Source organism: Hippocampus guttulatus, chromosome 17 (genome assembly GCF_054856545.1).
Source record: "Hippocampus guttulatus isolate MCC_2025c chromosome 17, RoL_Hgut_1.0, whole genome shotgun sequence".
Lineage (NCBI taxonomy): Eukaryota > Metazoa > Chordata > Actinopteri > Syngnathiformes > Syngnathidae > Hippocampus > Hippocampus guttulatus.
In genome coordinates, this window is record NC_141277.1 from 9,728,629 (window position 1) to 9,756,347 (window position 27,719).

Below are 27,719 nucleotides of genomic sequence, written 5' to 3' on the forward strand. Positions count from 1 at the left end.
TTTGCTTTGGCATTGTCAAAGCAAAGAGAAAATGGCATCCGGCAGATTGTTCGCTCTTTTCCTCCATTTGCTCTAAATTGCCACGAACGCAGTGAGCTGTAAAACACATCCATTTTCAGCATTTTTGGTCATTGATTCAAACCAATTCTTGAGATATTCAAACGGTGTTATGCGAGTACTGCTGGTAGAGGCAGAAGAAGGCAATAAGAATATTTTTAAAGCCGATGCGTCAAAAGCCAGAGACTTAATTGGGGACAATTACGCTGAATTTTGGGGGACCGAAATATCCATTCTGATTCACTTCTGTAAAACTCCACCTGGACTTGGTGGGCGAACACGCATTCAAGCTGTCACACACTAAAATGATCAGACAGTGACGATTTCAAGACGTTGGAAAAACGTCTAAAAACGTGTTCATTACGAAATCCCGTTTGCAATCATACCCAGCAAAACTAACCGTCACTCGTAAACGTCATCGCGGTAAGTTAGCGTCTATTTTTTTTTTTAAAGAGGCGAAACAGAAGCCGTATCTTGAAATACTTTTAAATCTGTAAATTCTGAAAAAGAAAACATCTTTGAAAACTTCTTTTGAATCAAGTGGTCGCAAAAGTGACTATACCGTACTGAATATTCATAGGGTCGCTTTTCGTTTGGGAGGGTGAACTTTTCCCTGCCTTCGCCACAGTGTAGTCATGAACGTGCATGCGAATATCGCTCTTCTCTGTTACACATGCATAAATGGAGCATCATGAAACGCCCCCGCGGTGAAAAGGAGCATGTCTGGTGAGTAAAGTAGCAAGGCTGAAGGTGAAATGTCAAGTGAGAGGGCTAATCGAGCGTGCAGAGCTCGTCACATGACGCTGACCGCCACGCTGGATGGGGCTCGGAATGACTGGAAAATAATGAAGACACGAATGCACACTGCGGGGAGTAAAACATTCAGTCATCGCCCATTTTAGGTTGGTCTCATCGGGGCAAAGTCGTGGTCAAAAGTCGACATCACCTGGGAAGACCAAAATTAACCTTCTACGTGAGTAAAAAGTAATGTGTACATTTTGAGGCAAAGTCAATCCCCAGACCTAAACCGTATCGAGGAAATCAGCGAGCAGCCCACTGGACAAATCAATCGAAATCCAAGTATGGCAGTAAGATCTCAAAACATATCAAAGTTGTAGCTGGACAGTTGCGATGCTCCTGGACTCTTTGACAACCGAGCCCACAAGTGCCTTATGACCGTTTTCCAAGGAATATCTGTGCGTGCAAGTTCAACCAACACAAAGCACCATTTCCTCATACCGATGCTAGTATATTGTTCTTCACCGGTATTTATTCCGGCTAGCGGCATTTGAATGCGTGCAATTGAGCCCATTTTGCTAATTAGGTGCAAAGCAAACTTCACTGCTTGCCCCAGCCTAAGGTGGTGAAAGGAATAGATTGTTTTTGTTTGATCAAATAATTACAACATGTAGACACACCCAGAAAGTCAACCGAACAGATGAAAAATACACACATTTCTCACGCCAGTACGGTAAGACTGACAACACGTACAAACTCTATGCTACTCTACTCGTTTTCTAATTGTTTTTATTCCAATCCTGGCATGTGCTACTTTGAAGTCAAGATGGCGCCCGAGTAGGCAGCCGTCAGCAAGTGCTCTCATGAGCCTTGCTTTTTTTTTTGTTGCTTTTGTGTTTGTTTTGTCACTTTGTGTTTGTTGTTACGTCGTGTGGAAATGATGTGGACTTTTTTCAGCATTTTTTGGCCACAACATTCATCAAGGAGGAGACTCTGTGCTTGGTGGTGCGCCTTCTCGGCAGCATGGGTATACCAGCACTGTTTTTGACTGGGAAGAATGTCGGCGCCATTTGACTGTCGTTGCTGGACAGTCCCGGGGCGCTTGTGTCTTGCGCCTGGAATGGGCAGCATTTTTCACAGCCCCGCTTTGTTCAGCGGAGAGATCGGTGCTGTTGAACAGTCTGCGTCTGGATGGATGTAAGGCTTGAGGAGCCGACGATGAGAAGAAAGGAGCGTTAGCGCGGAGCGCCGATGCGGATTTGGAACTGGGAGTCGCGGCTTGGAGTTTGAAGCGGATTACGTGGGACAGGAGAAGTGAACGGATCTCTTTTCGTCAATGGACGCTACAGCTTCGTGTTTGCTTTCCTTACTTAGCTTGTAGCAGACGTGTGCACATTTTCAGCATGACGTCTCTGATCCACTGGTGAAAGGACACTTTGATCCTCTCCTCTTTCATCTATAACTGCTTCAGACAACAAAGTGTATGCAGAAAAGTGGTGAAGATTGCACGACTGTCTGTGTCCTATGTGTTGTGTTGTGTTATTTTTGTTATTTTGACTTCAAAATGGCGCCGCGAGAGTGGCTGCCTTTCCAGCAGCTCCTATATTTTGTTGTTCTACTTCTTCCTTTCATAATTTTGCTGCTGTGAATTGGGAATTTCTCCATTGCGAGACTAATAAAGGTTTCTCTCTTATCTCTTATCTTAAATTAGCGCGATGTATTTTACAAGAATTGCTGTGTTGCCTCTTAAAATGAATCGTGGAAAATGACAATTGTCTTATTTGAGGGAAGCATTTATTATTTGTGTGAATATTAAAAAAAACACACACATTTCTTTCAGGTTAGTGGTGAAATATTAAGCTCCACTCCATGCAGCAATATTTGCATTTTTTAATGTTTTTTTTTGGGGGGGGGGGGCGAAACATATTCACTTTTGAAGATAATTGCTGAAAATATTAATAACTATGGCCAAAGACGTACAATAATTGTGGAGATGTTGCGGTAAACTGTTTTTCACCATTACGGTGTTCCGCATTTTTGGGGCAAGGCTAAAAAGCGCCCCAGAGACGCACTTGGGTTGAGTGAATTGCATCAGTGGTTCACTGTTGCAGTTGGGACAAGCATTTAGCTAGCTAGCTATGCCTACAACCCGGAAATGCATCTTTCCTTTGGATAGTGCATCGGCGTGGCCGCTTTAGAGCACCACGTAGTTGGCCGCGAGTGCGTGCACGTCTCGTTGTCGCTGCATGGATAACACCGAGGCGACTTGGTGTCATAAACTCCAACCCGCGGATTCATTTAGTGTTTCGCGAAACATCAGTAGCATAATAATTTGGAACTTTACAGCATACTGACACAACACGCCTCAGAAATGATGTCACGAGGCAACTAAGAATGACGTGACCTAAGGACAGATGGCAGACCTCATCGATTCGCCGGAGGGGGGTTTAGTACCTTGCTCAAGGGGACCTTGGCAATGGTCAAAATAAGAAAGCTCTTTAGAAAACAGACGAAACGTCCATTTGGTTCAAAACACGTTTACACTGGACAGATTGTGAGCCAATCACGTTGAATGTTCGAAAAATAGCCATTCACACTCACATTCACACCTATGGAGAATTACTTGATTTATTTTTTTCTTTAAACATTAGCCACACACATACACACACACAAAGTCTTTTGCGCCGGTTTAAAGGATGCCGTTATCTTAAATTAACGTGTAAAATCAGGCAATTAACATTATTTAGCGACTCCGACATGGTCATCATTTACTTTTCACGGGCACTTTCATGTGTGCTTTTCTGAATTGAGAGTTACATCATTTCAATGTTACAACCTCGTGCTTGGTTCTCATGCCATCTGTGCCTTTATGGGACCTATCCTGAACTTTTGCATTTTCTTTTACAACCCTTTGCTCGATACTTCCTCACCAGAAGCATGCAGAATGCCAGCATCTCGTGTGATTGTAAATACTGCTCGCGCTTGCTTTGCATGAGCATAACGGGGGTCGCAGCGAGAATCAAATGATCGGCATCGGATGATGCAACTTGACAGGGCATTTGGGAGACCAAAAAACCCCAAACAAAACTGACAAGTAATTTTTCTGAAAAAGAGAGATACTCATTTCGTTTCACAATCACCCTGTTGTGTACATGCTAACCAATACAAACATCTACTAAAAGAATTCTAGAACATAGGTAAGCCCAAAAAAAGGTCACCTTCAGTTCAAGCACGCCATGCGGGGACAACTTTATGAAGGCGAGCCCCATATAAAACTGAAAAGCCTTTCCACTTTTTTTATGAAACCGGCTCTGCTTGGAGCCCATTAATCTCTTCTCGTGTGCACCACTGCACTTTGTTCTTTTCGGAGCTGTCTACCACCTGCATGACAAATATAGAGCATACTTCTTGTCTGATTGGAAAGCATCTTTGCTTCACATTTGTGATCATCACATGTGATGATAATTTAAATGACAAGATATGTCCATCACTACTGTGGGGCATCAATAAGCAACAAATAGGACAATGTTGCACAAAAAAATGTAAAACAGACACCAATAATATGTACAAGAGTGGACAGAGCACCGGTAGAAACGTTGGAAGTTGATTGAGAGACGACACTGAACTTCTCTTCCGAATGCAGACTTAAAGACTGCTTTGTAAATGAATGACTTTTTCTTTCTCTGCACATGCTTCTTAAGTTGACCCCCCCCCCACACACACACACCCCAACCCTCGTCCGCATAAAGAATGTCAGGTCAGTCACTCACCTGTGTCAGGCACCTCGCCTCCTTTCTTCCCATCCAGTTGTGTTGTGATGCTCTCCTACTCCAGCTGGATCATCCACAACCGGCAAACCGGCGAAGGACTGACTCTTGCCAGAGAAAGAGAGAGACTAGGACAGAAAAATGTCATCAAAATGAAAGGGGGGGGGGGGGGTATGGAGGCGTGGGGCGGACGGACTGAGGTGAGCCCGATGCTGCTCTCTAGTGGTTATTTACAGCTATGACCAGATGCAGTGGTTGACAAACTTGACCACCTTAAAAACAAAACAAACAAAAAAAAAAATTAGCTTTAAGTGCCACCCTTCTGCCCAACATTAAAATACAGTAGAATGAGAGGCTAATTAATATTAGTGTACGTGTACTGTGAAATTACGCTGTTTAAAAAGTAACAGTGTGCTTAAAAACTGGACAATAAAAGAGCAGTCGTCCTCTTGCGGGAATACAATTTTGAGGCTACTCTATCCACCTTGCACTTTTTTAATATAGGTTTTACAAAACCCTTTACTTGACATTTTCCATTTTGTAGATTTAAACAAACACAACTGAGCAGTGTTTATCAGGTCAAACTACACCGGAAATCACTTTTTAAATTCAAGTAAGCTGTTGTTGTTGGTCTTGATGGGCAAGCCATCCATCCTCAAACCTGTTTATTTATCCTCACGAGGATCGCGGGCGTACTGGAGCCTATCCCAGAGGTCTTCGGGCAGTAGGCGGGGGACACCCTGAACTGGTTGCCAGCCAATCACAGGGCACACATAGACAAACAATCATTGGCGCTCACAATCACACGAAGAGACAATTTAGAGTGTCCCAGTAACCTTCCATGCATGTTTATTTTTGGTAATATGGGAGGAAAATTGAGTACTCGAAGAAAACCCATGCAGGCACGGAGAGAACATGCAAACTCCACACAGGAAGCCGGAATCGAACCCAACACCTCTGCTCATCTTTTTTAAATCAACAAACTCAGTCAATTGAGTATGAATATTTTATTTTCCAAACAGCATGACAAACAATTAAAAGAAGATGGAGGAAATGAGCCCTAAATTTGGAAATCATGTGAATCGTGCCAATAAAAGGTGTCACATATTTGCATACACAGTATACAAGAATAAAATCAGTGTTAAAACATGTCGAAAGGAACTTTTTGTGTTGTTTTTTTTTTCAAAATAACTGCAACGGATTCCAACTTCCCAGAGATCAGTGTCAGGATAAAGACCCAAAGAGGAAACTTGGAAGTGAGACGTGGTTCACGTGCGTCCGCGTTGTGGCCAACGGTCACGACTCGGGCTCCAGGCGAGGAAGCACAGGGAGGATGAGGTTGCCGAATGACGAATCCTGAGTGATGAAGAAGCCTGACGAGTGTGCGTGTGCGTGCTGCGGGAAAAGACGCAGATAAGCAAATTGTAAACTACTTCCGGGTTACACTTTCAGCTTTTCGTGTGAGAGCTTCCTAATGTTTGACCTGCAAGGCAGCTTTCTGCTGGGCAACAATGTGCTGCTGTTCAGCGCTATCCCGGAAGTCTTTCATGCTGTGACGGGCTATTGGGATGCTGTGAAATTAATGGAAGAGAGCATCTTATCAGTGGAGTCTTACAGACGATTATCAAATCCCTGCCAGTGGATCCTTAATTATTACCGTTATGGTCAACACAGAAAATGCCAACTGGAGTCATTTGTGTAGGCGTACTTATTTAATGCATTTTGGAAATCTTGAAATGCTTCACTACCAACCAAGACCCATTTCCTGATCCATTTGGACTTCAAGCACTAAATACTGCAGTAAAATATCCTCGGTTGCGAGTTGTTGGGAACGGTCGCGCTACCTGGCTCCTGGAGTGCTCACAGTCTGATTCTGCATTAAGCGCTCCCTTTCTTTCTCCAGCTCGGCCAGGATTTGTACTCGGGCCTTGTTCTGGAAGCCTGTGTGGAGTAAAGGAACACAACTAAGGAAGGCAAATCAGCACCAGTGAGCATCACTCATAAACAAAGAGCACTCCAAGGCAAATTGAGAAATTTACAACATCCACAATTATTTAAAGCATGCCGCGCACAGACTATTAAACCTACACTTTTAAATCTTAAAAGTCAAGTATATGTGGCCTCACTTGGTTCTGTCTTCTGCAGATACGGGGTACGGCTTTCACAACCATAAGCAATGAATCCAGTGACTTTCTGTGGTGCAAGTGGAGACTTCTGAAACGTTTTCACAAATCTCCAATTACACCACTACAACATAATGTTCTATCACATTAGCGTTGGGACATTTTGGTCCGAGGAAGTAATTTACGAACGCGTATTAATGCATGATCCGTTATATGAAAATGACATCACCGATGATGTGCAAAGCCTCGCTGTTTTGGGAAGTTAGTCATGTGTTGGTGCATTAGTGACCAGATGAACCCGAACATTTTGGTCGTAGCGCACAATGTTAGCATTTTCATCAAGTATAGTTCTTTAGTATACAATACAAATAATTTTCACCAGCTCACGAAACATTTGCAGATGATTTGCCGCCTGCTTAAAGATTTCACTGAGATCAGTTACACGAGCAGAAAGGTCAAGATAATTACCCTACACCGCGAAGCGAGGCTACGGAAAGACAAAGCGCTAAAACGTAGTTTTCACAAAAACGGTAAATTTACCTGGCCCCGAAGGATTAGCAGACATGTTGCCGATGACAAAACAACGACAAATAAAGTTAATAACCGTATACCAGTGAATATAAGTGGTCGTTTCCCCCTGTCGACCCGGCGCTCCTACTCGTGTATGACAACACGCCGAAGATGCGCCCGAGTGAGGTGTTTGTGCTAATGCCTGAACAAAATGGGGCAAACGGTAAATCATTTTACAAAATTAAGAAAAACAATCATTTACATTAATGTATACTTATAACGGTACCAAATATACATTGCAAAACAACATAAAAGTAATGTACATCAAAATGTTACATTAATGTTGGACACAAAGTCTTTACATAACGGTCTTTATGCCTTTATGCAAACGTGTTCATGTCGATGAATACCCATTAGGCACAAATGATTAACTGCATGCTTGTACATTTTAAGCGAACGTTAGACGTCCTGTTGTCACACACGATGTTTACTTCCGGGTTTTCGTAGTTTTAACCTCCGCATCTGCGCTGTGGGTGTCAGCTGACTATTACGACCAAACAGCGGCTTCCAATCTCCGTTCCTAACTACAAGACGACAACAAAATCCTTTCCCCTGTCCGCGCAATCGCAACTTTCCGACGTAGACTGGACGGCTGCTCGCCGCGACTTGCAGGCGAGCCCCCGCGCCGACTGCACGATGAACGTCGGCGCCCAGCGAGGCCTGGCCAGCTCGGGGCAGAAGCACATCGCTGAGATTCTACACCCGTTGTCCGCCGCCGACGAGTCGCTGTCCCCCGGGCCAGATGTCACCGTTACCGCCGGGGGCGACAAGGTAGGCTGGACCCAGCCGTGCCTGGTCGTTATAACACAAAAACAAGCAGCGAGGATGTTTTTTTCCCGTAACCTGTTGTTCACATTGAATGCGGGGAATATTTGAAAACTTACCACTTTCAAATACCAATCAATTACCACGGACTAAAACAAACCAGTCTCTGTTCAGTCTTTATAAATGTTGTTATTATGCTCGGAAGGTAAGTGGCAGGGCTTTAAGACAGCGACAGAATAATTAACACTACAACGGTACTGGCAGACATTCTGCGAGTTTCTTGATTTTCATGATCATAGTGGATCTGATGAACACAAAACCAATTTGTAACGATGATGACACTAGTAACAAGCGAACACTAAAATGACGCTTCCTAAATCCGAATGAATGAAATATTCTGTTTGAATACTTTGTTCTTTTTACATAGTTTAATGTGCTGACAACAAAATCACACCAAAATGGAGATCAAATGTATTAACCCATGGAGGCCTGGGTTTGGAGTCACACTTAAAATTAAAGTGGAAAAACACGACAGGCTCATCCAACTTTGATGTACTGTCCTTAAAACAAGTCAAAAAGTAGTGGGTGTGGCCTCCACATGCTTGTGTGAACTCCGTACGACCCCTGGGCATGGTTCTGATGAGGTGGAAGATGGTCTCCTGAGGGATCTCCTCCTAGATCTGGGCTAAAGCATCCATCAACTCCTGGACAGTGGTGTGGTGCAATGTAGTGTTGGTGGATGGAGCGAGGACATCATGTCCCAGATGTGCTCAACTGGATTCAGGTCTGGGGAACCTGAGCAGTGCTGCACGCTTATCGATTCCATGCCACATTGCATTGCTTAAGTAATTCAGGCCAAAGTAGCTCCAAGTAAGTATTGAGTGCTGTACATGTACATATTTTCACGTGTATACTCTTTGATTGGTCAACATTTTAGAAAACTCATTTCTTTGTAGAGTCTGAAGTATTATTCTAATTTTCCAGATACTGAATAACTATACAGGATCGACATTCACACATCGGTCAGTTTTTGTAAATTAGCAAGCCCAGATCAGGATCATTTTGTTTCTGTGTGTTACTTCTTTTGAACTGAGTGAATGAGGCCTGCTTGTCCATTCACTGCGATGCAATGATGCAACCCAATGCAATTATGGGCGCTTTTATTACAAGTTAGGCTTTGCGCCGCAGTGTAGAAAAGACGCCCTAAAGTCACAACCAAGACCGAGCTCGGCTTGGCGCCGAGAGGGCGAAGGAGAGAGCCGGCGCATGGGAATGTAATGTGCAAAAAAACAAAAAAAAAAAAAACGTAGGCATTCAGCCATTTAAGTACAACACGTTGTAGAGAGGGGGCGGCCCGGTAGTCCAGTGGTTAGCACGTCGGCTTCACAGTGCAGAGGTACCGGGTTCAATTCCAGCTCCGGCCTCCCTGTGTGGAGTTTGCATGTTCTCCCCGGGCCTGCGTGGGTTTTCTCCGGGTGCTCCGGTTTCCTCCCACATTCCAAAAACATGCATGGCAGGCTGATTGGACGCTCTAAATTGTCCCTAGGTGTGAGTGTGGGCGTGAATGGTTGTTCGTCTCTGTGTGCCCTGCGATTGGCTGGCAACTGATTCAGGGTGTCCCCGCCTACTGCCCGAAGACGGCTGGGATAGGCTCCAGCACCCCCCGCGACCCTAGTGAGGATCAAGCGGTTCGGAAAATGGATGGATGGACGTTGTAGAGGTTTTGCACAGTCTTGTGTAAACTTTCAAGCATGATCAGGATTCCAAAAATCTTGGATGCTCTTGATCATATGTTGTTTCTTCAAGATTCTGATGCTGTGTGGATAGGAGCTTCTTGTTTGTGTGTTTTGTTCGAGCTACATCATGCCCGTAACATCTGCCTCAAGGTAGAAGTGTGAAATGAAGCATCTTGAGAGCCAAAGATTGGAATTGTATCACTTGAACCCCGCAGTGTAAATCTAACCTTAAAGAGAGTCGTAAGCATGCATGTCTTAGTACAATGAGCTACTGTGCCTGTGAAAGAGACTTTACCTTTCAGTCCTAATGAAACAAATACAAGAACAACAACATTATCTTTTGGTATAAATAGCTGCTGTTGTCAGTGTGTTGCGCAAATTTTGGGCTCACATCGTCCCAGCATTCAACTCAGTGTATGCAGATGTTGCGTCACATGATTTGGTGGTCCAAGCATGCAGCCGCGACCTCCACAATAATCTCATTCACAGAGAAAAACAACTGCAACATTCTATCACTTCTTTGTCTTGATTTTTTTCTTTTCTTTTGTCCCCACAGGAGGCAGGACTGTCCAATGGCACGCCAGTGGACACGCCGAGTCCCGCCTCAGCATCCTCGCTGTTCAATAGGCTGCAGCTGGACGACGACATCGAGTCAGACCCCCGGGACTACTACGACTCCACCGAAACGCGGGACCTGTTTGTCACGGTGGATGACCCGAAGAAGCACGTCTCTACAATGGAGACCTACATCACCTACAGAGTGTCCACCAAGGTCTGCTTTTGGATGTTGTCCCGTGTGGAACATCCATTTTGGATCGCGAGTTGATCTCACCATATAAAGGGATCATATTTTTTTATTGGTGATTTTGTGAATGATTTGCAATCATTGTCAGCTTTTGTTTTGATTTGAACATGAAGACGCATATTTATCGTCTAAGCGGGAAAGCTGTAAAATCATGACCATCTCAACAGGTCAAGTTGCATCAGAATATGATCAACTAAGCATGGCTTTGGGAATACATTAATTCAATTTTGGGAAAGTACTTTTCCTTTCATTCCATTAAAACTCATTCAGTACCAGCCAATTCTAGACCAAGTCTGAAAAGACGTTTAAAAACGTCTTTGGGAGTGAATGAGTTAAAAAAATGATTCAGTGATCAATTTGATCATTTTGATTTACCGGACCGACGCCCTGCTTGGCCGACTTGAGAGCGCCATCGCCATACAGGCCACTTCCATTCTGCAATGAAATAGAGGTGGGGAGGCAATGCCACGAGTCGCCCGCTGGCATCAGGGCAACCGTCGCTATGTGCTTTAAGTGCTCGAAAAAGCTTGAACAAATATCACCGTCAAATATAAAGGCTGAGTGTTAATTAAGAGAGCGGATGCAAGGTCTTTTAACAGTGGCCTGTCAACAAGACTGCACGGTGGGCTCTACATGAGCCCTCATGTGCATCCGTGAATGAAAGTCAGCACACCCTTGTTTAAAAAAAAAAAAAAAAAAAATCCTTATAGTAAAAATGGGAAATAATATCAAAACTTTAACATATAACACCTAAGGATTAAAAACCAACATTTTTTGGTCTGATAGAACAAAAGTTGTGAAAAACAACATTCCCCATCACCGCCATTTTTTGTATCTGTTCAATCAAGACAACGCGGATTGAATTTGACCTTCCGGAATACTGTGTGCGACGCCGCTATCAAGACTTCGATTGGCTGAGGATCAAACTGGAGGACAGCCAGCCCACCCACCTCATCCCTGTAAATTGACCACAACAACCGCACCGCCGATCGCCTACAAACCATTCCATTCACACTCTTCGCCCTCTTTTTCTTTTTCAGCCTTTGCCGGAGAAATTTGTGATGAAGGGCGTGGTGGATCGTTTTTCGGAAGAGTTTGTCGGAACTCGCATGAAAGCGCTGGACAAGTTCTTGAAGCGGGTTGCAGACCACCCAGTCCTGTCCTTCAACCCGCATCTCAATGCTTTCCTGTCTGCTAAGGTGAGACCACCAGCGAGCGGGACACATTTTAATTCAACAATAAATGTTTTGCAAACATCAGCTGTTCAGCAACCCCAATAAATCAGTGGCAGGGGAAAAAATTACAATGGATGCAAATCCCAAATAAATTGCATTGACTTTCTCACCAGGAGGCGACAAGTAGCCTCTCCCAGAATGCAATAAAGCGGTCATCCATCAAATTTGTCCGGACAATCTTCACTCTCATGCTCACATTCAATTTCAATATTGAGTTCAGTAAAATTGAAAGAGGACAAATGTGGCCCACATGCGCTGCACTGCAACGTTGAGCGTATTGTTCGTCTGCAGGATCTGAACAAGCGGCAGGGTCTGGCGCTGCTCACCAAGGTGGGCGAGTCGGTGAAGCACGTCACCGGAGGCTACAAGCTGCGAGCGCGGCCGCCCGAGTTCTGCGCCATGGGAGAATACCTGGACACTTTTAGCCAAAAATTGGGCACCATCGACCGTATTGCTCAGAGGATCCTCAAAGAGCAGTCAGGTAACAAACTGAAGCCGGTCACCAAAAGTCATTTCGGCTTCGCATACGCTTTAGCGCAATAGACGCTCATCAGGCATGGATGGTTTGTGTTCCTGATGACCAACACAGCACAGCACAGCACACACACAACCGAGCTCAACAATCATGAGTTCCTTCCCCCAACCAAGATGTAGTACCAAAACTGACCTTTGGGAGGCAGCACCGTGTTACAAGGGCATTTAAGACAATCACGAAATATCAAGATGCGAGGAGAAGTAGACGAGTTGTACTCTGAGACTCATCAATTCTACTGTGATGTGCGCATAGAGACTTTGATTTTTCTGTTAAATAATGTCGTGATTCTGATGAGGACACCAAAGCCACTCTGTGCTGTTGCTATCGCGACAGAAGGGTCCAAAACGTGTCGGACTCCAGCACAGTTTGCCACGCTGTCAGTGAGGAAGTCGGATTCGATGTTGTGAAACAGGAAGCAACGCAGAGATAACACAACCTTTTGCCTCCACTTCTGTATTCTTTTTAACCGTAGTCAGCTGTTCTGTTTACGGCCTTTGAATCCTCCGCATAACACAGCTCAGAATCACCAACGGATTACTTTTATAAACCTGAACCGAACTGATGACTAGATTCTTTATACGCTCATCTCAACCTCGCTAGAGCACTTGACTGAGCTGCGCGACTATGGCGCCGTGTACTCGAGCTGGACGGGCTCGGAAGGGGAACTGCAGCGCCCCCTGGAGGGGTTGGCGAGTTCCGTTTCGACGTGTTGCGGGGCGATGGATGAGCTGTGTGAGAACATGGGCCAGGACTTCCTACCTGTACTGCGAGAGTATATGCTCTACATCGAGTCCATGAAGGTGAGACGGATGGAAATGTTCTCAATTTCCTCGCCCGTATAACAAATCACAGCACTGGAAAAAAAAAATAAAATTGATTATTTGCAGAATGTTTTGAAGAAGCGCGACCAAAGTCAGGCAGAGTACGAGGGACGCCTGGAAGCCGCCCTTCTGCGCAAACAGGAGGACAGAACGCCTGTAAGCATCGTCATTGTTCATCTTGTTTGGCACCTCCCACCTTCTGCGGTGGGCCGAGTCATTTTGCAACCGTCGTCCGCGGTAACGTGACCAAGTGGCCGTTCTGTACGCCGTAGCATTTAGAGCCCCTTGTAGCGCAGTAGTGCTTCTGTGTCTCCCGCTAGATGCCGCTCGAGGTGGAGCGGTGCCAGGACAAGGTGGAGTGTTTCAACGCCGACCTGAAGGCCGACTGGGAGCGCTGGCAGAGCAACAAGCGACAGGACTTCAAGCAGCTTCTCGGTGGCATGGCCGACAAAAACATCACTTACTACGAGAAGGTACGCATTGTATCATAGCCTTGCACAGTCCCGGAGCGTCCAAAAACCTTGTCAGACGGCGACAGTAGATTTCAGTACGACCGGAAATGTGACGTGATGTGAAGCGCTACACCTTTGGCCCTGGGTTCCTGCTATTCCCTGCCTGTCACACGCGCTTTAGAAATGAGATGATTTTATTAGGGTGACCGTTGTCAGACTGTAAAACAACAACTGTAAAAAAAAAAAACACGACCCATTTAAGTTGTTTTGCGCTTTTCTGCAGTGCCAAGCAGCTTGGGAGTCGCTCATCAATGTCCTGCAGGACAAACAGACCGAGGACCAAACGAGCGAGACGGACTGAAGCAAGCGCCTTTAACCCGCTCGCCCTGGTGACTTTTGTCCATCACGCACTTTTTCACGCCAAGGACCGAGCAGGCCTTTTGGACTCCCAAATGAAGGACCGTGTCCCCCTTTTTCCAGAGTTGACGGTCATCATCGGACCTTTCCCGGAAGCTGTGACCGCAGCGTACACAGTATGTGTACGTGTCAACTGGTCATAGAGCGGCGACTTTCTATCGACAGCCATTCTTTTTCATGCCGTTGCTCTTTTTCTACATCATATCATTTAACAGTTGCCAATGCTGCTTACGTAACCACACGCGTAGGAGACGTGTTTTTTTTTTCTCATCCTTTTTACAGTGTGAGACAAGGGTACTATTATTATTATTTTCTTTTTTTTTTGGTCCCTTTGGTCAGTCAGCTTCTCAGATAAAGCCACAGGCTCATTCCAATCGTGGTCAAGATTGTTTTGCAAGGGTTCGCAGATATTTTTGTGTCCTTCGACTTAGTTCACGAGAAAAATCTATTTACAGAAAGGTGAAATTTGCCACGGCACCCGCGTTTCACTACACGGCCGTGAAAGTGCTGTGGCAACTTTGCGTAATAAGCTCAGATGAGCACGTTAGCTTTCTCATCCCTTCTCATCCCTTACCGGTCATTGACTTCAGCTCAAAGGGGCAAGAAGGAGTTTTTTGCGATGAAAGCGCAGAGTTTGAAGACTGAGCCTTATCGGATCCATTCGTTTGGGACTAAATTGCTCTGACCAATTAGAACATGTTGTCTTGCTTGGTATCTCGGATTTTTTTGTTGTCTTTAAATGCTTCTCAAAGGACAGTGCTTTCCAGGAAAAAGTCCATCTATATGATGTTAGTAATTTCACACTTGATAGATGTGATAGACAGAAGCAGTATAAATTTGGGGGGGGGGGGGAGAACAAAGCAAAACAAAAGAGAAAAAACTGCATGCGTATGTTTGCATCAGTAAGAAAAAAGGATTATGAACACTGACGGCTTGCAACATCAGCTGCGTTAAGCTATTTCATTTATTCTTGTTTTGTTGATTTCTGGCAAACTTCTGCAAGTTTGTTCCTTGGCGACTAAAAATGGCCTGATTTTTTATTTTTTTTTAATGGCGATATTAAGAATGACTCATTTTGTGTGCAACTGTACATGACTGATACGAAGTCAATTGCCTGGTCCATTCCTGTTGGGAGGCATACTAACTTGCTGTATGAACTTAAAAAAAAAAAAAAAAAAAGTATGAGGGAATTGTAATTTCAGGATTGTAGTGATGATATTTAAGGTTACGTACCGCTTAGGGATGTGCCTGATCCTAAGTCGGCTTGTATCCCAAGCAAATGTTCTGCTGCATTTGGCTAGAATCTAGTTAGGCGTCGACATCTATTGATGCCTTTGAGCAAAAGTGGCAGTGGTTAATATTTAAACAAATGATAATTGTTTCAAGTAAAATGATTTTGTTTCGTGTGAATGATCCCAAATGTACAACCGAGAAATTGCCGGAGGATCCATTTAATGTGAAACTGGAAGCATTAAGAAGGGATGACACAATCTCACTAACAATATGAAGCTTGTATATTGAAGGAATTGACTTTTTTTTTTTTTTTAAACCTCAACAGCATAGTGTCTATTTTTGGTAGAGCTTCATGTCGAGTTTTTGCCTGCTGGTTAATGCACAATAGGATTCATCCCAGCTTGAACCTTTTCTTGAAAATGTCTTTTGATTTGACAAAAGTATCAATTCTGGCGGTGATTTTGCTTTTGTGCTTTGATCTTGCTTGCCGAATGTTTATCAACAGGTTGAAAGCCCGAATGGGAACAAGATGATAGCTGCCAACATATTCCGTATCAATAATTATTTTGAATGTACTGTACTCATCTTGGAAAAAAAAAATCGCTAAGTCCAACCGTCCGCATCATTTCCTGCATTGCAACGCAACAGAAATAGGATCAACTCACCATGATTTTTTTTTAAGCTAACTGCTAATAACCTCAGTTTTGTTCTATTTTGTTGGTCCCCGATGTTTACATTTTTACTTTTGGTCCATTCTGTAGACTTGAACATCTTGTAATTAGATATAAATATGAGGCCTGGATATTGATGTTGTTCTGACGCAATTACCTTTACCTCAAACTATTTTGGGATATATTGGACCAATATTAAAATAAATTGATTTGATATTTATCTGTGAAGTTTGTCCTCTATTCCTAGTTCTGTTAACATAATGTAGTGAAAAAGCAAATTTTCATTCATTGAAATTTAATAAAAAGCATCTAAAGACATTATAAATAATACAACCTTGGTCAGGCCGTGAGAGTTTCGAGATGTCTGCTGTCCATTTTTTTTTCCCATCAGATCTCATTCCACACTATAGTTATTCCAAAGGCTGCACGCTGTGTGACGTAAAACACACATCTGCTCATCTTTCCTTTCCGAAGTGTTCACGGTTTTATCTTTAGGGGAAGCGGGCGTCAGTTCTCCTTCTCCGAATGGCGTGTCTCGACCGTCGTGTCCATCTCTTTGGGACATCTTGGCTGAGACCGTCTGCATCCCACGACACTGCAGGGAGGAAGAATAATCCGTTTAAAAGAAGAATTATTGTGGGTGAACCTGTGTGCACTCTGACCGGTTAACCTTATTTAACATTGTCTGAACTTTTGAATGCACAAGTTCGATTGTTGAGTGTTTCAGTTAAAAAGAAAAAATTAGAACGTGTTTGGTCCTTGTTAGGGATCTATCAAATTGTGCAAAGTCTCCTGACACAAACAGTTGGAAGAAGGTCAAATTAGGTTCACCAGTAAAGGTAGCGCATATCCAAATGCATAATCCGGATCCCTTGTCAACCACACACACCTCACAAAGGCGGTTGAGATTTTTGAAACATAGCGATACTTTTCATACGTACAAATGAGGTGAAAAGCACCTGATGGGAATCATTCCCAGAACTGCCAGTATGCTGGAGAGAGTGAAGACGAAACCTGGGAACCAGCCCAGTGTTCTCTGGTAGAGTTTAGTGAAGGCAGGAATGTACGCCAGAGCTGCAAACCTCAACGCCAGCTGCAGAGCTGTCAAAGTGATGCCTGATGGCAATGAGGCAGAACACAAAGGGGACGCTAAGGTACATGGGGTCTCGTGTACGCACATGTTTCTGGGAGTTTGACGAGCAAAACAATTGCTCCTCACCACACAGGGATGTTGGAACCTGCTGGGAGAGAAGTGATCTGATTGTAGGCAGCGGGATGAGGGCAAAGAGGCTGAGCGAGCGAGCTGTGGAGAAACGATGTCGATATTAGAACGGTCGCCCGATACGGGAGCAGGTCAGAAAGCAGAAGACGACGCTTACCGAGGTAGAACATGTAAGATGCGGTGACGAAAGACATGAAGTAGATCCCGCAGGCGAATGAAAGCATGCCGAACAGGATGAGCGTGACGTCGCACACGCAGCGGCGAAAAGCAACGGCGCCGAGGTAACTGCTGAGGAAGATCACAAAGCCCGCTGCGTTGCCGTAACCCACCTAGAGGAGCAAACTATTTAACACACCGGTACATTTCATTTGTAATCCCCGATTGGGATATTGTTTCTATGGACCACAGGGCGGTGAGAGCTGAGATTTCAAGAATTTGTGTAAGACATGACCATTAGGAGGTCACAATGTCTGAGGACATTTCGGATGTTTTGATGCTACATGAGATATATAAAATGATTATTTCAGTGATTAGAACTCGTAGGTAGCATTTATCAATGCAAACCACAACAAAGTGAGATTAACCCATTCAGTACCAACCAATTCTAGACCAAGTCTGAAAAGACGTGTAAAAACGTCTTTGGGAGTGAATGAAATTCTTGTCAAAAGTTCGACACATTTGGATGACACACAACTGGATGAGGCTGGATCAGTAATATTAATAATAACAATAGCAATAATAATAATAATAATAATAATAAAAATAACAATACAAATAAAAATCAATTTTATTTATATCATTATTTTATTAGATATGTTTATTTATAGCGCTTTAAAACCACTCAAAGGCACTTTACATAGTAAAAGACAATAGAAAAGAGAACAGGCAAAATAAGACGTAATATTAAAAACTATAAACATGCAACAGTGTGAGCAAAAAAAAAAATCAAAAATCAAAAGAATCTGTGTCATTCTTAACGATTACAATGGTAAACATTTTTTTTTTAAATCTGGGATGCAAGTAAACCTTTCCAGATGAATTTTTTGCACTGATCCCGAATCTGCCTTTGTTTTTTTTTTCTCTCGCACATCAGGGTTTAAATATTATGTGCTGCCGTGCTAACCAGTCGACCACCTTGCCGCCCTAAACACCTTTTTGAAAAATGTAATTTAATACAAACATCGAGGAATTTGACTTTTAATGGCTTGTACACAATTGGATAGAACACATACTTGGGCAGCGTTCCAGTTGAGTGGCTCTTTCATCACAAAGACGCCCAGGATCTCCACGGCTCCGCCCACCGAGGAGCCGTACAAGATGGCCGCGGAGAAGAGCAGAACCACGTTTACCGTGTTCTTCCTTTTGAACGTCTCTGCAGGAACGCCAGCAGAGGAGTCGGGGAGGAGGGGGCTGCGCTCCTCAGGCTCACTTGATACTTGCTTTACCTTCATTAAGTCAGAAAATGGCCAACATTGGGTGACAAGTACTCACACTCAAGTAAAATGCAGTCAACTGGAAAATATAATTGAACGTACAGAAATTACACGGACTTCATGACTTCTCATCACTGAATAAAACTTCATTAAAGTGCAGGAATGTAAGTGATAGTGTCAAGCTGTTTAAGGAAGTTGGCTTCATTTTTAATCCAGTTTTATTGTGTCAAACATGCAGAAGTTCCAAAGACACAGACCTGCAGCAGCACGGCGGCGTGAGTGAGGCTGAGCAGGTGGAGAAGCGTGCAGACGCAAAGTAGCACAGTTCCATGTCCAACACTAGAACTATACAGGAGGAACACATGACCTGACAGCAGACTGCCCAGGAGGCCCGCCGCTCCGTACATCAGCTCCACTCTCATCATCGCCTGGAACAGACACAAATTACTCCCATAAACTAATCAAACTCAAAAACCCTCAGGAGGTTCAGGTCACTTCCTATTTGGCTATCATTCTGTTTCACGTCACAATAATCTTTGAGACATTCGATTATCGAGCCTTTGACTGGAAGAGGGGAATCGGGCTCAAAATGGGCCCGAGTATTGTTATGCAAGTCCCCAGTTAAAAAGGAAGTAAAATTGGACAAAATTATATACAGTATATATATATATAAACCGTATTTTCCACATTATAAGGCGCACCTTCCATGAATGGCCTATTTTGAAACTGTTTTCATATACAAGCACACCATATTATAAGGCGCATAGAATAGAAGCTACAATAATGGCTGAGGTTGTGTTATGCATCTATTAGATGGAGCTACGCTAAAGGGAATATAAAACAATCCAGCTTTATTTATATAGAGACTTCACAACGGCTGCAGCTATAACAAAGCGTTTTACAGAACATTTCCAATACTACGCCCGAGAAATCAAAATACTGATCCCTATATAAGGCGCACTGATGCCTTTTGAGAAAATGGAATGCTTTTAGGTGCGCCTTATAGTGCGGAAAATACGGTGTGTGTGTATAGAGAGGAGATTTTTTTTTTGTTTTTAACCACATTGCCTTCTACTTCATCTGCTGTGGATATGATGTACTTTCCGTTCTGCTTTTAGACATGTCATACAATTTTATTTTCCCTCTTGAAACGTTTTTACTGTTTTAACATCGAGTACACTGTAGTACAGGTCACATTAATGTTGGGAAACGTTTTGAAATTATTTAGCTTGGTGTCTTTTTTGTATATCGTTAACAGCTTTGATGGGGGGGGGGGGTGTCAGGCAAGGCAGCTTTTTTTATAGAAGCCATTAGCTTAGGACATCTTTAGCTTAATGTGGTTCACATTGGTAAAAGTACAAAAGTCAAAAAGCATTGACAAACAAAAGAATTTAAGACATTGAAAAGCAAAGTGGGAAACGGAATAGTTGAAGACATTTAAAAGCAAAGTAAAAAAAATTAAAAGCAATTGACTAAAATTATTAGAAGAATGTGATCATGCTTTAAAAGGCCTTAATCATAAGTGGGAGTAGGCGGTAGCATTTTTTTTCAATGGGTTTCAAAATCATTTACATTCAGGGGTAACTTCTATTCTGTTGGCAGCTTTTTGCATTCTACACTTTGTACACTTTTAATATCCACTGCCGAGCGGCCTCATGTCATTATTTGCGGGTTGTTGTGCTGGTGGCAAAAAGTTGGACCCAAATGTAGGAACGCAAGGCAGGATGAACTCAAAACAAAGTGCATTTATTTTCCAAAAAGAAAACAAAAAGTCCAAAAATAACACATGGAATCAACAAGACAACATTAAACCAAGTCACAACAATCACACGAAACAAAACAGCACATGGCAACACGACAAGTTAGGCACAGCAAACAAATGTAATGAAGCAACAAAGACTGACAGGAAGCAGGGAACTAAATACAAGCAAACTGATGAGACAATGAGAAACACCTGGACGACACGAAAGGTTGGAGGGAGCTGATTGGTTAACACAAGGAACCAGGATGACAAGAACAGATGTGTGTGTGTGTGTGGGGGGGGGGGGGAGATATATTTAAAAAATAAAAGAACACAAAGAAACAATACAACATGAAACAAAACCAAATGTAATCCAAACAGAATCATGACATATTGTTCCTGTTTTTTAACTTCTGCCCGGCGAGCCTATTGTGCTGTTTGAGTGGAAGCCAAATAGCACAAGACAAATTCTTTGGGCTGAATTGACCACATTTTATTGACGTTTTGGCTCCAGCACGCCCGAGACGCTTTGTCAGGAGGATAAGCCGTTTCGAAAATGGATGGATGGATAAATCATTAGCTACTCATCAGTCATTCAGTATTGAAGTGGGTTTTCCTACTTTTTACTTACCCTTTCTGAAGTAATTATTTGAACATGTGTTTTTTATTTTGGATTATACATCTATCCATCCATGATCTGAACCGCTTCATCCTCCTCGCCATCTTTGGGCAGCAGGCAGGGTACACCCTGAACTGGTTGCCAGCCAATCACAGGGCTCACAGAGAAGAACAACCAAGCCTGGAGCCCGGATTCGAACCGGAGACCTCTGCACTGTGAGGCGCACGTGCTAACCGGTCGATCACCGTGCTGCCTTACCACTTCTCTTAGTTCATTCGTTATGTAAAACCGATGGGGTAAAGTAAACCAATATAGGTGAAAAAAAATGGTTGTTTTTGCGTTAAGTTAAAGATATTTTATGACTAATTTGTTGCATTTTATTGTTATCTCGAAAATGCAACGTCCACTACATTTTTTAAATTGTTCAACCTAAATGAATAAACGAGATGACCTTTGACAGTAAAAATAGATTGTTTTCTAACCTTGGAGCGATTCTCCGCGTCGGAGCCGAGCGACGCCAACGTCATGACGCCGGGCCAGTAAGCGCAGAAGCCGCCTGATATCCCAAAGAGAGCCGCCGATCCGAACATCACCTGGATGGGCAACCGTAAAAGAACCACCTGGAGGAGGGTGACGCTCGACAGCAGGTACCCGCACAGGGGTACCAAGACGGGCGCTCTCCTCCAACCGCGGTCGCCCGCCTTGGCGAGCAGGAGAGCGGGCACGATAGGCGTCAGCTGGACGATGAGGTTGTTGACCAAATAGAAATCCGACATGGCTCGCTGCTGCTCGTCTTCCCCGGAGAAACGAGTGTCAGCGGTGCCCGGGAAGGTGGCGTTGGTGCACCGGTCCTTGACCACCATAAGCAGAGCGGTGTTGAACAAAGAGGTGCCCAGCTGCTGGAGCACCACGAGCGGCTCAACTCGGCGGAGCACGCCGAAAGCGCTTCCACACCAGCTCCGCGTCGCCATGCGTCCTTAAAAAGTGTTCATGATTTAAAAAGCGACGTTATAGGAATAAGGAGGTTGTAATGCAGTCAGGGAAGTTGAGGACAAAACCGTTTGTGAGGGGAGAGTTCCACTTCCTCATTCTGGTCATTAAATTACTGCAAGTGCAATTTATCGTAAATCATTCAGAGGTTGATATCCTATGTAAGCAATAAAAGTGCACTTTATTTTTACTGTATACTGTACATCAGGGGTGATCATTGCGTCGATCGCGATGACCGGTAAATCACGGACTGGTCCCAAGTCGATCGCGAGGGTTGTAGAGGTGAAATAAAACAAACAAACAACCATTTGTGTGCCATTGTGCATGTTAGTAATAAATGTTTTGTGTGTTAATGTACAAGCACACTGCACCCTAATCATCCTATCAGTCTCATTTTCACAAAAAGTATGACAAAAATAAAATAAAACAGGTAAATCTTTAATACAGCGCATCACCGGAAGTTGTTGGCGCTGAGCAGTCTGCAATTGCAGCTTGTGATCAGAGCTGTTGCACGATATCTTTATTTATACCAGGGGTGTCAAACATACGGTCCGCGGGCCGGAACCGGCCCGCAAGGAGGTTCAATCAGGCCTGCAGGATAATTTAAAAGTGAAAAAAAATGCATAAAAGACACAGACTTAATATTTTTAATAAGGTTCAATTCATTGAGTATCCGCTAGGGCAGGGGTCCCCAACCTTTTTTGCCCCACGGACCGGTTTATGTCAGACAATATTTTCAGAGACCGGCATTTAAGGTGTGGCGGAAATAATACGACAAAATAATATGGTATGAGCTGCATGAAAACGGTGGTGTTTTCGAAATATAATAATAAACACAAGGAGCGTCTAATCTGGCCGCAACACTCATATCGCGATGGTCATGTTTAATGCCTTCAAAATACGATACAATGCAAATTCAAAGTGCATGAAAATGACGACTCATCACAGCCCCGAGCTTGATTTTTTGCAACCAGACGGTCCCATCTCATGGTAATAGGAGACAATGACACCTCAAGTGTGTGTTTTATGTCCAGTCTGCTTCGTAATTTTGTTTTAGTCGCCGTTGTTGAAGAAAACCCCGCCTCACACAGGTAGCATGTCTGAAATAGCAACAGTGCTATTGTGGCGATCTCAGAATATTCAAACATAACTTTAATCCAGTTGGCTCAAACGTACTTTTAAGGTCACCGTCATTTGCGATCTCCAGCAGTTTTTTTACTCATTGTGTTTTTAGCGTAATCGGTCACGTGACGCAGAAGCGTGGCTTGACGTGTGTCAAGCGTGACACAGACGGATGTAACGGAGAATCCGGTAATTTTTCAAAATAAAACATCTTTCGTATTCCGAAATAAATAAAACGGAATTATGGCAAGTTCTTTCTGTGCGGACCGGTACCGGTCCGCGGACCGGCGGTTCGGGACCTCTGCGCTAGGGGACACTGTTTTAATCAGAGAAGTAGACAACAGCAGCCTCAGTCCGTCACTGAGACAGACCCATGACAGCAGACGCTATCAATAGCACTCTCACATTTACACATTTAATAGCACTCTCCTTAGTTTGTAAGGTGTAGGCAGGGATTACATTTAGATTTTATATGCATGTGTACAGTAAATGGTTTAAAACGTCCTTTCTTTTTAAATCTCGTTTAATCTTAAAGTACATTACTGTATTTTTCAATACCAATGACTTGTTAAAATGTGTACAATCAGTGGGATCAGTTGCAATGCATATATGTGAATGATAAAAGTAAATTGCACATTTGTCGAAGGAAATGTAAGGTGCTTCATGAAATGTTTTGTAAAAGATATGTTCATTAAATTTCAACATTTTCCGAATGTTCTTGTGCTTCTTTATACCAAAACAAAGGAAAGACATGTTGTTTTGGTTATTTATAGCAAAGTATGGTATCATTTCAATGGTCCGGCCCACTTGACATCTGCCGAGGCCGTATGTGGCCCACCATGTGAAATGAGTTTGACACCCCTGATTTATACAGTGTAGTTGTTCTTTTTTTTTTTTTTTTATCACCACCTTCATACAATGCACAGTAGGCTCCTAAATACAGCAAATAAAGATGCACTTAGACATGTATGATGATGAAAAAATAAAGAATAAAATCAATGTTTATATGGACAATATTAATGGGGTAACCAAAATATGACCAATATTACCAGCGTGCTGTTGTCCACTAAATGAAACTACCTTGACAATACTGTATATATGTACATAAATATTCTGTAAAAAAAAATGCATGAAAGAACATCATCTGTCTTCTGAAATTGTCACTTTTGATCAATTTTTTTTCATGCAAAAGTTGATTTATAAGGTAATTGTGAGTAATTTCATGCCATCCGGTTTTTAAGAATCAGCTGTATTATTCAGAATCGGAATGCAATCAAAAGGCCGTTAGACGTCCTGGCACACACAAATAACCACTCAGAAAATTGTCAGGTTTTGTATTTAATGAGAAAATATTTATAATATGTATAACAGGCGGATAACTGTGAGCCGTACACGTGCTATAAAGTGGAGCACATTATCAATATGAACATACGAGTGGTTAACTGCATAAGGACAGAGGTTATAATCTCGACCATAAAATTGCATCGTCACACACTGAAGCGACTCAGGATGGGTAAAAACCAAGCTACCAGCTTTTCAAAAGATAAATAAAATCATCTCTGCATCAAGAATTCAAACGAAAAAGCCGCATATTCATCAAAGTCAGTCGTACGAAGCAACTGATGCTCTGAGTGCATTTAAATAAGCCAATAAAATTACCATGCAATGCAAAAGATTCATCCCGGAGTGCATTCTTTTTATTTTTTATTTTTATGTAGCACACCAACTCAACAAGTCTTTCAACTACTTTTTAAGAAAGCTTTGTCAACACTTGACAGGCTTCATTTTGCCCCTTGTCCTGCACCTGTGTCATATTGCATTAGCGTTACCGCAAAAGGGATCCATAATTTAAATATATTATTTCATGTGTAAAACCAATAATAAGGGAGCTTTTCAATCCGAGCTTTTTTTTTTTTTGTTTTTTTTGTTTTCCTTTTTTTTGAGAGAAAACATCTCGGCACATTCTTTGCTTTCAATCCTGGTTGTTTGACAGAACAGATAAAACAAAGAATCATTTCCAGACACGGGATCATAGTTATGAATACAATCAGGTCGTGTTGTGTTTAAGTTGACCACAATTCTCACCGTAGTGAGTACACTACCTCAGTTTGTGTTTGCATTGAATGTTTTGCTGAGGATCGAGTTGAGTGAGGTCGAGGGTACGGACAGGTCAGTGTCGAGCTGAAGGACACTTTGAGCAAGACACTGTGGCAGATTAAAATTGTGACCTTTTGGTTTAAAAGCATTCTCACCATCCTCTTGACATTCGCATGCTGAGGGGGGAAAAAAAAAATCTGAAAAAAAACCGAAGAGTAGACCGTTACTGCTACTTTTCAGTTCAAGTGGCATAGAAACACACACTAAAGTATAAACACTTGTGAATAGAATTCATTCCTTGTGCTCTCGTTCACTCTTTTGAACACGTAGCCGGCCGGGACTTACATTCATCCCGGATCATTGTCGAGTCGGTTTCATGATTTGCTGTCGAGTGATGAATATTCATTGTCTTAAAGAGGCAAACTGGTTCTCTTTTTCTCACGGCTTTTTATAAAAAAAAGGTTCATTCTTTTCAACATTTGCCATCACACGGTGGTCAGCTCGCGAGTATAATAAGTACACTGGGAATAAATGTGCATCTGTCAAATACACAATCCTACCTCATAATATGATACAACAACTGCCTACAAAAGACACCGTCAACAAACCAATGGTAAAATAAGTGATTTTCCAGGACCGCGACATATACGGTGTACAATACTGTTCTACAGCCTGCTCAAAAACTCCTGATACACAAACATGACTTTTTCCCCTTCCTGTTAAAACCTCACACAGACAAAGTCACTAAATGAGACGGAATATTGACAACCTTCGTTCTATTGTTGCTTCTTGCTCACTCTCTGAATCAAATTGTGGCCAAATGGGATTGGAGATGAAATCGTATCCGCCAGTCTCAGGCAGTGGAGTATCTCATGATGGAACGTGGCTGCCTGAATGGCTGTCGACAGCTGCAAATCTTGGAAACGCAGCCTCCCCGGATATTGATGATGAATATGTGAGGCCTCACGAACATGCCGGACTCATATTTAAACATATTCAGCGGATGATTGGTGGCTGTCAAGCACACAAAACCTTCAGTGACTTTCAGGTAACCCTCCAAAAGAAAATTGACATATCCACGATTCCTTCTTGCATCTTGAATGCAAATTGTCTTTTGCATCCACCTCTTTTCGTCTCATGCTCTCGCATCACCAACATTCTGTTACACTTGCAGAATCCCCGTCCAGAAATTGATACACGTCTTCATTGAGCTCCACTGGTCAGACCAGAATTGATCATCAGAACACTAAGAATAAAACAAATACTGCTTCCACTGCTTGTCCTTTTTCCTTCCCATCCTACTTTCACTCTTCCTCCTCTTCTTCCTCCTCTTCACCATCCTCATTGGCGTAGATTCCGGCTTCCCACTTCAGCGCCATGTCGCTTTTCCTCCGGGTGATGCGAGTGGCCTCCAAGACCTGTTAAAAAGAAATGAAGAGAGAAAAAAAAATGTTTGTCGTTAAATGCTTGTTTCTATTGGCAGCAGAATGGAACCACTCGACATGCCCTCTTTGAATTCACCATGCATTGCCAACCACAGAGGGAGCTCTTGGTTCACTGGACAAACGTTCACTATCTAGCATGAGGCACTAGAGGGGTGGGACCCATTCAATCATTTTCTGAACCACTTATATCTGACAAGTCATTCACAACTATATTTACACCTTCGGGTCTTCAATGAACCTAAAAGGAATGCTTTTATAATTCAAAACGCTCAACTTCAGAACCGTGTGGCGGCTGTGCGAACCATTGCGCTATTGTGCCTCGGTGAGCTTCCCTTTTTGAAGCCTTCCGCATTCTAATTTACAAAGATGCCCCCAGCATTTGTTTCCCAATAATAAAACTCCCCCTTTGTATTTGACAATCAAAACAAGATATTTGATCAGCGCCCTTCAAGTACGTCAAGCTTGATCAGGTGCACCTCGTACATACGTACACACACGTGCCAAGGCCAACACACACGCGTACTATCAAGGACAGCAAAAGTGTGCAGGAATCCATGTTTACCTAACGGTGGATTCATGGTCTCGAAAACACTTGATGACTTTCCAGGAACAAGCCACAAACCTTACATTGCCACATGTCCTCCTCAAGCAGTAGTAGACTGCTGTATAAAGATATTTATTTGTGATGTAAATAACAAGGAAGAGCGACGGCTGGTTTAATCTTATTCTACTGTGCATTCAGTGGGGTGTGGTGGGTAAAAGGTATTTCCTAATCAACAACAAGCACATGCATCAGCAACACCGCAGTGGAATGGTAACAGTGAGATCACAAACAGACCTGGGACACATTTGGCTCTGTAGACAGACGTAATATTCACTACAAGCAAATTCATCCATTTTCACTGCAGAGATTTAATGTGGAGGAGACTGAATAAACAGAGGTGTCCAAGTCTGGTCCTTGAGAGTCCCTACACAGCCTGTTTTAGATGGAACCACACTTGGACACCCCTGGAATAAAGATATCATAAATAAATAGGAGAAATACCGATTTGTGGCGAGTGTAATTAGACGAAGGCATTCATTTATTTAAAAAAATCAGGACATTAATACGTCTGAGATGATATT

The 27,719-nt window shown here is 43.0% G+C and overlaps 5 protein-coding genes across 8 annotated transcripts in view; 1 reads left to right on the top strand and 4 right to left on the bottom strand.

The window, feature by feature from the left end:
- Positions 1-4,682, bottom strand: part of LOC147192069 (5-hydroxytryptamine receptor 4) — a 35,837-nt gene extending 31,155 nt beyond the window's left edge. The window contains exon 1 of the mRNA XM_086135708.1: positions 4,566-4,682. The gene's annotated coding sequence lies outside the window, so the exon portion shown is untranslated. The remainder of the gene's footprint in view (positions 1-4,565) is intronic.
- An 872-nt stretch (positions 4,683-5,554) lies between these two features.
- On the bottom strand, positions 5,555-7,391 carry inip (ints3 and nabp interacting protein). Its single transcript, XM_086135238.1, has 4 exons — positions 7,226-7,391; positions 6,407-6,503; positions 6,046-6,133; positions 5,555-5,957 (listed from the first exon to the last, which is right to left on the bottom strand). The coding sequence occupies exons 1-4, from the start codon at positions 7,248-7,250 to the stop codon at positions 5,859-5,861; spliced, it is 309 nt and encodes a 102-aa protein (XP_085991364.1). The 5' UTR covers positions 7,251-7,391; the 3' UTR covers positions 5,555-5,858.
- Positions 7,392-7,708: 317 nt separating this feature from the next.
- snx30 (sorting nexin family member 30) lies at positions 7,709-16,145 on the top strand. Of its 2 annotated transcripts, XM_086135236.1 has the most exons (9): positions 7,712-8,026; positions 10,313-10,528; positions 11,410-11,520; positions 11,602-11,760; positions 12,088-12,277; positions 12,932-13,131; positions 13,219-13,308; positions 13,473-13,625; positions 13,888-16,145. In XM_086135236.1, exons 1-9 carry the CDS (start codon positions 7,892-7,894, stop codon positions 13,963-13,965), a joined length of 1,332 nt encoding a protein of 443 aa, XP_085991362.1. In that variant the 5' UTR covers positions 7,712-7,891; the 3' UTR covers positions 13,966-16,145. The 2 variants fall into 2 exon arrangements, with proteins under 2 accessions (XP_085991363.1, XP_085991362.1); XM_086135237.1 differs by lacking the exon at positions 13,888-16,145 and having other exon boundaries at positions 7,709-8,026; positions 13,425-13,574.
- A 58-nt stretch (positions 16,146-16,203) lies between these two features.
- On the bottom strand, positions 16,204-21,988 carry slc46a2 (solute carrier family 46 member 2). Of its 2 annotated transcripts, none has more exons than XM_086135235.1 (7): positions 21,423-21,988; positions 18,838-19,008; positions 18,380-18,592; positions 17,305-17,476; positions 17,145-17,228; positions 16,885-17,041; positions 16,204-16,520 (listed from the first exon to the last, which is right to left on the bottom strand). In XM_086135235.1, the coding sequence occupies exons 1-7, from the start codon at positions 21,909-21,911 to the stop codon at positions 16,433-16,435; spliced, it is 1,374 nt and encodes a 457-aa protein (XP_085991361.1). In that variant the 5' UTR covers positions 21,912-21,988; the 3' UTR covers positions 16,204-16,432. The 2 variants fall into 2 exon arrangements, with proteins under 2 accessions (XP_085991361.1, XP_085991360.1); XM_086135234.1 differs by having other exon boundaries at positions 16,867-17,041.
- A 2,318-nt stretch (positions 21,989-24,306) lies between these two features.
- Positions 24,307-27,719, bottom strand: part of palm2akap2 (PALM2 and AKAP2 fusion) — a 67,889-nt gene continuing 64,476 nt past the window's right edge. Inside the window, exon 17 of one of the 2 annotated variants that reach the window (XM_086134697.1) lies at positions 24,307-26,567. In XM_086134697.1, coding sequence (XP_085990823.1) covers positions 26,454-26,567 — 114 coding nt within the window. In that variant the 3' untranslated portion in view covers positions 24,307-26,453. The remainder of the gene's footprint in view (positions 26,568-27,719) is intronic. The other variant, XM_086134699.1, reaches the window with a different exon arrangement.